The sequence below is a fragment of the Nothobranchius furzeri genome, chromosome 7 (assembly GCF_043380555.1).
Source record: "Nothobranchius furzeri strain GRZ-AD chromosome 7, NfurGRZ-RIMD1, whole genome shotgun sequence".
Classification (NCBI taxonomy): Eukaryota; Metazoa; Chordata; class Actinopteri; order Cyprinodontiformes; family Nothobranchiidae; genus Nothobranchius; species Nothobranchius furzeri.
The window spans coordinates 49,967,220-49,980,036 of NC_091747.1; the positions used below are offsets into that span (position 1 = coordinate 49,967,220).

The 12,817-nt window shown below is 40.5% G+C and overlaps 1 protein-coding gene across 2 annotated transcripts; it reads left to right on the forward strand.

Moving 5' to 3' along the window:
- The first annotated feature begins 71 nt into the window (after positions 1 to 71).
- Positions 72 to 12,773, forward strand: LOC107382816 (solute carrier family 22 member 13). 2 transcript variants are annotated; one of them, XM_054751207.2, is made up of 11 exons: positions 72 to 2,267; positions 2,349 to 4,638; positions 5,860 to 5,963; positions 6,247 to 6,401; positions 9,642 to 9,813; positions 9,917 to 10,037; positions 10,102 to 10,196; positions 10,269 to 10,483; positions 12,010 to 12,118; positions 12,203 to 12,397; positions 12,483 to 12,773. In XM_054751207.2, exons 2-11 carry the CDS (start codon positions 4,261 to 4,263, stop codon positions 12,556 to 12,558), a joined length of 1,620 nt encoding a protein of 539 aa, XP_054607182.2. In that variant the 5' UTR covers positions 72 to 2,267; positions 2,349 to 4,260; the 3' UTR covers positions 12,559 to 12,773. The 2 variants fall into 2 exon arrangements, with proteins under 2 accessions (XP_054607182.2, XP_054607183.2); XM_054751208.2 differs by lacking the exon at positions 12,483 to 12,773 and having other exon boundaries at positions 12,207 to 12,341.
- Positions 12,774 to 12,817: the final 44 nt, after the last annotated feature.

The window sequence follows — 12,817 nt, forward strand, 5'->3', positions numbered from 1 at the left end:
GAGCTTCAAATGTTCTTGAGAAAAATCATCTCAAATACCAATCAATTATTTTTCATGTTTGTGTTACAACTGTAAGATAATCAACAAATTGAATACTTTTCAGTTAGAATGCTGTCTTCAATTTTAAAACTGGCAATAAAAATATGAGTATTTCCTATAGTCTTGCATAAATCGGTCCAATTTTTGAACACATAAAATCTTGTTTTTTATGTGGAGAACATAACGTGGGTCTATATTTACACCTTGAGCTTCTAGATAATGACCCTGACTTAATAGATTTTTAAAGGGTTCATTCAAACTTGGATAATGTGTAATGAATAACTATTCGTGCTGTTTTATTTGCAAAGGTTGCTTTTCAACGGTACTTTACTTAATAGAAAGTGCACGTTTCCTTGTTAATTTTTACCCATAAAAGACAACAAGTCTACTAAGACTTTCTTTGAAACCTAGAATTGTTCATCGTTTTAGATGTTTTATTTATCTTTATTTTACTGCTCTTTTTATCAGTCTATGAAATTAAAAAATGTTTTATGTTTTCTCCTAACTGATGGAAATAGTATTGCTAATTATCACATCTAGCATTTCTGTGACCAAAGTAGTCTCAAAACCAAGAGTAACTAAAGATGCATTATGTAAGAATGAAGAAAGAGTGACATCCTGTGGTCAAATCTGGTTACTGCAACCTGCTATTCAAACAAACTAGTCACTTTCTCACTACTCTTTTGTGAGTTTCATGGCTGTAGCAAGCTACGGCTCTGTGCCACAAGATTCTAGACAAGCAAAGATGAGGCACACACAGTAAGTAGAAGAATACATTTCACTGTAATATGAGGTTGTTGGTAGATATTTTTAGAGCTGACTATTTGTTTCTAATTTACCGTTAGCATTGTTAGCTCTACATTAGCCTGTAGCCTTCTTCCCCAGAGTAAAACTAAAAGTTGTTCTGCTCTCTTAGGGTTACAAAAAATATATTTGAGGTTGCTCCTTTTTATTGGCTTAGGAACCTCACAAAACACTGCTGCGTTTTGACGGCTAGTGCCAAATCACAAATGCTGGCGCAGCGGATTACAGATTGAAAACAAAGACTTTGGGTGTTTCTCAATGCCAATGAACGTTGCCTTGATGTCTTGGCCCTGCCCCGGTTGCCTAGGAGATACATCATCGGGAGCTGCCAAGACGTGTTCCAAGCTGTTCCAATGTTCATGTACCGAGGCATGTGTTCTCCGTTTGTTAGCCGTTTAGCTAGCTGAGCAAGGATACACGGGAGGTGTCTTGTAGCCTAGCCTTGGTCAAAGACCCACAATACACCGCGGTATTTTCAAAAAGACGGCGGATCAGAAGCCAGCAGCTACTTTGGGGACAATTTTCAGGTTTAAAACTAAGTCAGTTAATTTAAAATTGTTTTTTTTTAGATCCAAAGAAGTTATCTATTGTTGGTTAGTTGCTTAGTAGTTGCAGCTTCGGTGGCTAGCGGGTAGTAACTCCCTTTTATTTTTTATTTAATAAACATATACACAATTTAAAAAGTAAAAGGCTCGTTATATATTTATATTGAAACTAATACGTATAAAATATAGCATTATCTCCCGTGTCACGTGACGTTGCATAACCGCCATGGAAGCCACGGTCACAGGATGCAAGTCTGTTCTATGACCATTTTCTTTGACCAAGGAAGGACAGTGTCCTCGTAAGTAAGGCACCTGGCCTTGCAAGACATCGCCTCGCAAGGCTAGGCGCCTTGACATTGAGAAACACCCTTTGTCTCTCTTTGGCCTTTTTAAAAGGAGAACCACCACCCAGCTGGCTGAGAGGGAAATCTTTTTCAATGTACCCTTTTCTCTCAACACAACATTAGACTATTTTGTGATCATTTCACAGTAAAATTCTTACATATTCTACCTTTAAATGACTAAAACCTATACAAATAACTGATGGAAAATATGTTAAAAGTGTACATAAAAGTCATGAAATTTAGAGTTTAGCTTGACTCCTTCATGAGTATCTTTCCCTGATTCTCTGAGAAATCAGATGTATCCCTTTTGAACAACTTTAGCTGTTTCTAACTTGTGCTCATTTGTAGCATGCACAGTTTCACACCTTTAAATGGGGAATTCTACTGCATATTTCACTACCAACAACTGTTCAAGAGAAAGGGGAACTATGACGAGGGCTTCGGACACACTCAGCACAAGAACAAGTGGCTTTACAAGAGTTAAACCAAGATGGTGGACAATGAACATGAGGCATAAACCTAAAAGTACATACTGGTAAGACTGAAAAAAAAAACTATTATATCTGTTAACATTTGTTGATTTTCATAAGTAACATGTTCTTTTTTATATCTTTAGCTGATGAGAAGGTGACTGTGACGACAGAACATTAGTGATGTTGTGTTTGAGACACCATGAGGTCATCACTGCCCGACCTTTACACACCAACTTTTTTTTAATTCATGCAACAGTTTATTGTGTTTGATTGTGTTTACACATACATTTGCAACAACCTAATATCAGAATTGAGTGATGTGGATCTAATTTTGAATAAAATAAGTGTTTATTACACAAAATAACAGGGATTTTTTGTAGTCATAAATAATGAATTCCGTCACTTACATTTGCTTGTTTATTTTTCTTTAAAGTTGAAAATGGTAAAATGCTAAATTCATAAGGACTGTGGATTTGGGTCAGACATTTTTTTAATCTTTAGCATTTTCGGGGGAAATTTTTCATCAGCAGCATTACGTATCTGGGAAAAAATCAGAAACATAAATGTATTTTGAGCAAATATGAAGGAAATAAAATCAAACTTTTGAGTTTTTATTCACTTGTGCTGTACTTTTTCTAAAATATTACATATTATTATGCACCAGTTTCATAATCAAGACTGTATTTGTTACCTTGCTCTCTGTACCTTCAGATTTATTACCCTTGTTATCTTAAAACTTGACTCATTCATTGTTTTAATCTTGCCTTGCCACAACAATAGCACAGGTTAAGTCGCAGGCTTTACTCGGGGCAAACACGCTGACTCTCAGTCTCAAGCATGCTTGCTTTGAAAAACTTTTTAAAAATTGCACACAATCTGATTAGACCCTCGGGTCAATGCCCTTAACTAAACTATTTAAAGGCACAGGCTATCTGGGAACTACAAAGCGCAGAAAAATTGGATTGGAGAGTGGGCAGACCAGTGTTTTGGATGTCTAGTCATCATAGAGTCCCCATAAAAAATATAGCTGAGAACTCTGAGGGATAAGAGCTAAAAGGGTAAAGGTCACAATAAAGGTCTGAGGCAAAACCTTAGAGAATGAATCACATGAGAGGCCAAAGGATCACCAGGTGGACAACAACGATGCAGCATTGTAAGGTGGTGATGATGAAGATGATCCTCAGATGAGCATCAGCAGCAGCTCGGATGGAGTCAAAGAGTCAAATGCCAACATGAGATCTGGGAAGAAAAGTACAGCCTGGATCGCTTCAGGAGCTAGCTCTGTGGCGAATTCCTGCTGGAAGTAAACACTGGAGTCTATGTGAATACGAATTCATGTAAAAGTTAGTAATTTTGTATTTGCTGATCTTTTTGATTGAAGAGTGGCTTTAGGACACCAGAAACGTTTGTACCAATGTGACTAGCCATTAGCCTATCAATCTGGTAAAGTCTAATCTGTTGAGGTTGTTGACTTTCCCACGGTGATGTTTTTCTGTTAAAAAATAAGGGCTGCTTTACTTTAGTTTTTATTATCGAAGATGAACGATGACTGAAATATTGTTCGATTGTTGGATTGTAAGTTTTAGCAGCCATGAAGAAGGTACAGGATCTATTTTTTAAAAGAAAATGTTAAAAATTCAGCCTCAAATCCAGGAAAAATCGGTGGTCTTGATTTTTTTTCCTTAGTTATTTTAAATATTGAGAATAAAATTAACAAAAGGAGTCAATGCAAACCAGCTGACAGTTGGGTAGTTCTCTGCTTTTTACCTGTTTTCATCATTTTTATTATATGATTGCTGTTACCTTTGGAGGATTTATGACCAAATGGTTTTTGTTTAAACCTCAGATCTGTATTCTGAGGTTATTAAAGAATAACAACAAGCTGCTGATTAAACAGAAATGTAACATAACGCTTGTTTAGCAATTTTGACGGGTCATAAAATCACGATTGTCGGGTTAAACATTAACTTGGAGTTGAGTTGACTGTCAGTGGGTAAACTTGGCCTAAACCCAGATCTGTCTCCGCTCCACTCCGAGGACATTAAGACACCAAAAATGAGCAATTTTGCTCAGATCCTAAAAGAGATCGGAGAATTTGGCTTGTTTCAGAAACGTTTGGTGGCTGCGTTGTGCCTCACCAGCTTATTTACAGCGTTTGATGTGATCGGACAGGTTTTTACAGGCGTGAACTTCCCTCACCACTGCAACACCGACTGGATTTTGGATCGTGGCGGGTCCAACCTAACCAAAGACAAGAAGCAGAACCTCACCATCCCTGTGAACAGAGATGGAATGTTTGAGAGTTGTAAAATGTTCACACCTGTGGAACTAGATCTGGAAGAGATTGAAAAGTATGGAATTAATTCAACAACAGGATGCACCAATGGGTATGATTTTCAGCTGACCAAAGGTGCCTCCAGTATTGTTTCAGAGGTAGGAGAAACTTTTGACCATCACAGAATGCAAACAAATAAACATCCTTATTTAGCATATAAATATTAGAAAGGAAATAGACATGTTTGTTTGAAAATGGCAGATATTAAATACACTAATCTAAATGTGTGTATTACAAATGATAAGTAGAAAGCCATAATGACTAATGAAGCAGGTTTGAGCTTTAAAACTCTAAATAGGATTAATCAACACACAATCCACATCAAACCCTTTGTTTTACTATTAATCTCTGGAAATACCCATCAAAATGGTTTTAAAATAAATTAAACTGTTGAAAAATATTGGCAGCTTTGTAACATTTAACCACAAAAGGGTCTAAAATACATGGGAGTGGGTCTAAGTCTCTGGGCCATGTTTCCTTCTACAGGAGCCCGTGAGGACAAAACAAATTTACTAATTTGTAACAAGCAGTTGCAAAACTTTCAGCATTCATGAATGTTGTTGTTTTACACATTTACCTCTTCACTCGCTGCCAGTGATGGATGGGAGTCTGATGTGCTTGTTATTTTGCTGGAGGCTGTGCTCTCAGGGATTTTTGGCCCGCTATCCGTTGGTGAGGTCTTCCTCAAACACAAAAATGGTGCTTACTTGCAATGATTTAGGTATGTACTGCACCCTATCACCAGGGAAAAGACACATCACACTTTAAAGTCTCTAAATTGAGTATTAGGATTAGTGCCTTCATTACGAACAGCCATATCCAGTCCTGTATGTCTACTGCCCTCTGATGGAGAATCTACAAGGGGCAGGAGCCAATTTTATTTTTTCATTACTGTTATAGTGTTACACAATTACATAATGAAATAAAACAGACTATTTACTGGTTGTAAAACTGTTAAGCATGGTGGTGGCAGCATTATGATGTCACAATGTTTGCTATTTGCAGGCCCTGAAAAGCTATGAAATAAATTTTGTCCTGGCTGTCTTTTAGGCAACAAAATGAACAAATCAAAGTCCAGAACTGTAAATAAATCACATGAAAATAGGCCTGTACGTATATATACTGTATAAATAATTTTTCTATTTCAAGAAAAAAAGAATTCACTTTTTTACAAACACAAAGAAAGAAGATTTTAGGGATTTTTTAAATTTTTTTATTCAAATTAGAAACTCGCTAATTTTAAGCAGGACTTACTTTCTTCACTGTTGCACAGCATCATTGGAGCCAGATATTGTTGAGTGTGTTCTCTGTGTCATCAGTTCAGCCTGGTGTGTGACAGCAGCAGTCTTATTGAAGCATCACAGTCTATTTACATGGCGGGTCTGCTGGTTGGAGCGTTTGTCATGGGGCAGATGGCTGACAGGTATGAACCACCGCTTCACCAACCACAGGAAACCCAGCTGCATTCACATTACATTTTTATTGACAGGTTGAGAGAAAACGAAAATATTCTTTAATCTGAATTTGTGCAAATAAGGTCTGAAATTTTAGGAAATTAACATCATCTTTGCCTTCAAATTAGCATTTCTGTTTATTGCTATTTTCTAAAACTGCTCCAGATTGCATTTAGAGAAAACCAGCATTGATTTTGAGGCTCTTTTTAAAAAACACAAAGTAAAGTATATATTATTTTGCTGTCTTCGTAGATTCGGCCGACGCTTCGTGGTCCTGCTCTCACATCTTCTTCTGTTCTTATTCGGTGTGGGTACTGCTTTCTCACCCAATATCTACATTTACATCGCTCTCAAGTTTGTTTGTGGCATTTCTGTATCTGGAATCGTTGGCAACGCATTTGTCATAGGTAGGTACGATGTTCACAGCTGAACTTTCTTCTGGTTCTCTACCAGCGAGGGGTAAAAGCTGTGATTCCATGCAAGTCATGTTTGCAGGAAATAAGACTCCAAATCCTGTCGTCTGAAGCTCAACTCTGATGTGGCTCATTTCTAGTTCCTGAAACAGGCATACTGGGTCTTTTTTTTCCCCCCAGAGTACGACTTAAAAGACATTCATTCCTACTAGAGACCACTGGAAATGTATTGATTAAACAAGTGAAACACTTTTAAGCCTGTTTCACACCGAATGTGATACGGATGCAGTCTGCTTTCCGAACGGCTGTTGAAAGGACTGCAATTCACACCGACTGCAGTTCAGGTGCTGAACGTCTCTGGATATCTTCTCCCACAGGAGCACTAAATGATTAGAAATTTGACATAATTCTTTTAAAGATGTAAAAATTATGTGAATTATCGTACATCTGTGAACTGATATCCCCATCATTAATACTAAAACAAATGAATAATGGGACACAGATTTAATTTTGAGATCAGAGCGTGCTCCACGTTGCCGGCAGCACATCAGGCTCGTTCTCAGTGAGTGTTGGACTCCGCCAAGGCTGTCCTTTATCACCGATTCTGTTCATAACTTTTATGGACAGGACTTTTAGGGGCAGCCAAGCTGTTGAGGGGATTTGTTTTGGTGGCCCAGGGTTCGGGTCTCTGCTTTTTGCAGAGGATGTGGTCCTGCTGGCTTTATCGGACAGTGATCTCCGGCTCTCACTGGAGCAGTTCGCAGTCGAGTTTGAAGCAGCTGGGATGAGAATCAGCTCCTCTAAATCTTGTACCATGGTTTTGAGTCAGAAAAGGGTAGAAGGCCTTCTCCAGGTCGAGATCGACAACCGGACTGGTGCTGCCTCTACAGTGATGCGGGCGCTGTACCGGTCTGTTGTGGTGAAGAGAGAGCTGAGCTGGAAGGTAAAGCTCTCGATTTACGTTATGGTCGTAGCCACGATCGCCAATGGTCACGAGCTTTGGGTAGTGACCGAAAGAAGGAGATTGCAGCCAAAATTAGTTAGGGTGAGAAGCTCAGTCATCCAGGAGGGGCTCGGAATAGAGCTGCTGCTTCTCCACATCAAGAGTAACCGGTTGAGGTGGCTGGGGCATCTAGTTAGGACGCCTCCCTGGTGAGGTTTTCTGGGCACATGCAACCAGGAGGAGGCCTAAAGCGACATCCAGGACACGCTGGAGGGACTGCGTCTCTCGGCTGGTCAGGAGAATGCCTTGGGTTTCCCCCGAAAGAGGCAAGGCAAGGCAAAGCAGCTGTATTTATAGCACACATTTCAAACACAGAGGCAGTTCAATGTGCTTTACAATTAGCAGGACATGAAAACTGTCACGAGCAGAACTCAGAAGACCCGTAATGACGCCAAACACAGTAAAAGTATATGAAAAAAAGGTATTTTATTTTTTGTGGAGTTACCAGAGGTGGGCAAGGCTGGAGACAGAGTCGAAGAGGAGGCGAAGGTCAAAACCAGATCGGACATGCAGAGACGGGGAACAGGCAGGAGACGTGGAAGAGGACAGGCGAAGGTCGTGGTGGCAGGCAGAATACAAGGCAGGGGTCAGGCAAAGAACGAGGTCCGGAGGCAGAGATCAGGCAGGGTGGATGGCTGGAGAATTTACTGGCAAATGTTTTCAATAATCTGGCAATGACTGGGTAGCTGAATGGATCTTTTATAGCAGGGAAAGCAGGTGTGTGAGATGAGCTGAGGAGTCAGGAGCAGGTGAAGTGGATGAAGCTGATGACAGGAACAGGCGAGAAGAATGGAGTTGATTGTGGTTGCCAGGGGAAACAGAGCTTGTCAGGAGCTTGGTGAAGGGACCAGGTGAGCTGAATGAAGGTTAAATGAGGAGGCAGAGGAGGGTGAAGGATGGGAGTCATGACAGAAAACAACATAAAAACACAAATTAAAATACACACAGATAGAATTACAGTTTAGAGCTAAAGGAGAAGATAAAGTTACAGCGCAGATTACAGTGGAGATGACACCGCATAGGAAACAATTCATTTAAAGGCTGATGAGTACATTAGGGTTTTTAGTTGTGTTTTAAACAACACTAGGGTAGGGGCACATCTGAGGTCATGGGGAAGCTGATTCCACATGTGAGCAGCATAGTGACTAAATGCATCTCCACCATGTTTTGTTCTGACCCGTGATTCTACCAGCTGATTGTTTCCCAGGGATCTCAGAGCCCTACTGGGTGTATATACAGGAATGAGATTGGACATGTATTTTGGTCCCATGCCATTGAGTGATTTATAAACTAGTAGGAGCACAAGGGTTGGCCCGGGTGGCTGGGGAGAGGGAAATCTGGGCTTCTTGGTTTAGGCTGCTGCTCCCGCGACCCGATTTCGCATAAATGGATGATGGATGGATGTTTGAAGTGTACCAATATACGTCTCAACTCCTGTCAGGCTCGTGTAATTTCTTCAACTTCATGATAATCTGCATGCGGCCTCTAGAAAAGTAGTCTCTGTGTGGAAACTTTCAGGAGCTTCACATCTGGAATCCACACTACACCACAGCCAGTGTGAGTGCTCTGATTGAATTAAATGATTTTTGATTTTTTTTTTTTTATTAAAGCCATACAGAAACCAGACCACATCCATGCCAGATTCAGTCAGAAATAGGCTTTGGATGCTTCAAATTACTAGGTGGTGGGATATGATTGTCCTAAATGTTGTCTTTCACCTGGAGATTTCTGCATAGAGCAGTAATTGAGCTTGTAAAAACACAGGTTGCACATGATGTCAATCCATTTTTGTTTGCAGGGAAAACCGGTTATTTACATAAACAACGGAGAATTAGCAAATCTCCACTTTGGTTTGGGTTTTTGAAAGAATCCTTTTGGGTGGTGTTTATTTTCACTTTCGTGTGGATGATGGGCCAAATCGTAGAAAAATATCCTTCTTTTATGGGAAACCCACCTACATGTGCACAGGGTCTGAATCAGAATGAATGCAAAAGCAATTTTTTAATAAACCTTTAAATAATTCAAATAGCATTCTATTGTTGTTTCCATAGAGCTTTATGACTCTTTGCAGTTAGCTGCAAGTTGAAATTTGATGATCTGTGCCTTTCAACCCGGAACAAATCTGTTTGAAAAACGCAAACTAAAAGTCACTAAAACCTAAATAGATTATGAAAACACAAACATGCTAAACGAGAAACAGAAATTGATGCATCCATCCCAATATTTTGCAGGTGGAGAATGGAGTGACTCCTCCAAGTTTGCCCTCTGCACTATCATCTGCCACTCGTTTTTTCCCTTTGGACTGATTATGTTATCAGGAATAGCATATTTCATCCGAGACTGGAGAATCCTGCAGCTGGTCCTCTTCAGCCCCATTGTCCCGGTTCTGGGAATCTTCTACTGGTTAGTCGTCCCTCTTAGACAGTTCTAATGAAAATAAAAGGTGTGGAAGATAAATAATAATGTTACATTACAGTTTGTGATTCTAGGGTTATTTGTCAACTAGGATTCTGCCCGAGTCAGCTCGCTGGCTCATTACTCAGGGCAGGAAGAAGGAGGCCATTAAGGCTATAAGGAGAGCAGCTAAGGTGAACAAGAGGACCGTACCGGAGGAGATGCTGGAGAAAGTACGCTGAACCAAATCAAACATTTCAAAGTCTTACTGCTTACTAACAGCACATACATTTTTAGCTGGAGGCTGAAGGTACCGTCAAAACAGGGACTATGCTGGACATCTTTCGGATAGCCTACCTAAGGAAACGAGCTTTCATCATGAGCAGCATCTGGTGAGTGTTTCGTCATATGCATCATTATCATTTTAGATTCACTTACTTAGGTGTAACCCTTGTGTTTACCAGGTTTGCAACAAGTCTGATGTACTATGGACTCAGCCTCAATGTTGGCAACTTTGGTCTGGATATCTACCTCACTCAGTTCATCTTTGGCCTTGTGGAATTTCCTGCACGTCTGGGAATTTTGCCTTTCCTCCAGCACTTTGGCCGTAAATGTTGTCAAGCGGGAGTGCTCGTGTTTGGGGGTTTGGCTTGCCTTGGGATCCTGGCTATACCAAGCGGTAATTTAAAGATTGTCATCAATTCGATAAAGTTTTATCTGTAACATCAGGCATGATTTCATGGTATTCATTACTAAACCCCATTCACACTAAATTAAGACCTGGTTATGATGCAGAAAAAAATCTGGCCAAGAATGGTCTTTGCTGGATCTGAGATCTTTGAGAGGAGCTGGTTTAACGTTGTGTAGGAAAGAGCTTGATAGGTCAAAGATCATCAGAGCTCCAAGCAGACAGAGTCCGATTAGCATGCCCTGGAGGCTTTTGCGACCACGAGGGGTCCTCAAACCCAATTTACAGTCAATGACCTTGATGTAGGACCAGTCCAAGGACCTGCCACAACACGTGATGAAGAATCAGAGATCAAACCAAGCCCCGTCTACAGGTGGTCGAAGACAGAAAGAGGGTTGAGTGCAGTACTTTCTTAAGCCGGGCAGACACTGTAAGACTTTTTTGAGCGGATTTTCCCTTCGTGCAAGAATCTTTGAGATTGGGAAGAGACTTGCGTTGTGCCTTGTGTAGTATACAGGGGGTAACGAGAGGCAATTAACACCTCACGAATATCTCCCAATCAGCAATCGTGCACTCAACCAAATTTCAGGCGTGTTTGATATCATTTTTGTCCCTCAAGAGGGTATCACACTGATAAAGCAGCTTTCCGACCCAAAAGCACCAGAACGCCTCACACAGCGCATGCACCAACCCGGCTTCACGAGTATTTCTGTGTCAACACACGTCGCTTCTTTTTATTTTTACACACACTGCAAGGATTAAGACAGAGACTTTTTTGTGTTTATACTAGGATCGCAAAACCGTTTTTACTTCCTTTCTTTCGTCTTTCTTACCTACAGCAAGCCTGAAGGACAAATTACTTAACAACACAACAGTCTCCGGGTCTTCCAGGGATTTCAGACTCAAAAGGTCTGAGGTGTTGTGTTAGGAAGTCGTACAGTGTGAGATGGAGCTGAATACTACGAGTGAAAAAGTCGCTCAGTGTCTGCCCGGCTTTGGGGATTTGATTCAAACAGGACAGAGCAGTGGATACAATCATGTACGAAACTTTCTGGGTAAGGTCATGGAAATGTATTATCATGATAGCAACCCATCAAGCCCTGGATCAAGGGTTGGGCTAGTACACCCATGACCTGGATCATGCATATACCAGGTGGCTTGGTGGTTGTGACTAACCTTAACCCTATCACACCATCGGAGTCCTGTCGGGAATCCTGTCAGGATGTGGCTTGTTGTATGGCTTGATTGTTGACATCATGGTGTTACTCTTGAGGTATAAAGAGATCTCAGACTCCTGATCTCAGTAGATCAATGGTACTGGGAGAGAGGCAGCATCATGATTTCCCTCACAATGAAGAAGGTTTCCTAAATTTGGTGATGTAAGTTGTTGACAGTGTCTTAAGCAATGCTTTTCAGATGTATACAATAAGGTCCTTGGCTTACTTCACTGACTTTTGGACTTTTATTTAAATAACATAAATAAAGACAAAGTATTAATTTCCGCTTTGTTTGGTCAGATCTTCCCATTGTGGCAACAGTCATTGCTGTTGTGGGTAAATTTGCCGCTACTGCCAGCTTTTCTACGGTCTACGTTTACACTGCTGAACTATACCCAACTGTCCTGAGGTAAGGTCCAAAAGACCCAAAGACAAAACTAAGAATCAGTTTGTAGAAAATGTATTTGAGTCTGAATCCTCGCTGTCCTGTCAGACAGAATGGCGTAGGTCTGAACGCCATGTGTGCACGTGTAGCGGGAATCCTGGCTCCGCTGATCCGTCTCCTGAACGTCTACCATCACACCATCCCCATGCTGATCTACGGCACCATCCCCATCATTGCCGGAGGTCTCTGCGTGCTGCTGCCTGAAACCCGCAACACAGAACTTCAGGACCATGCTGAAATTATGTGAGTTTCTATAGGGTTTGCTTTCACTTTTCTTTTATTTAACCAAAGGAAATTGACAACAAGACGGTTTTGTTTATAATTACAGAAAACCCATAGAAAAACATCCTGAGACGGATTCCTTTCCACAAGAAGACAAAGCAGAAAGGAGCACAAAAATGTGATATTTGCTGTTACTGTGTTTTATTGGTGTCTTATCTCTTGGCTAACATTTATCATTTGAATGTATTTGGTCAAAAACAATGTTTATCAGTGGAACTGTACGTCTTTTTTCATTGTTGTCATGTTTTGCCACTCCATGGGTACAGTTTGTGCCCTTCCTTATCTCAGCATGGATATTTCTAATGTGCAGAATAATAAACAGCAGCTTTCTTTCTTTTTTTTTGTCACATTTATTTTATTTGTTTGTGTTCATTGACTTTA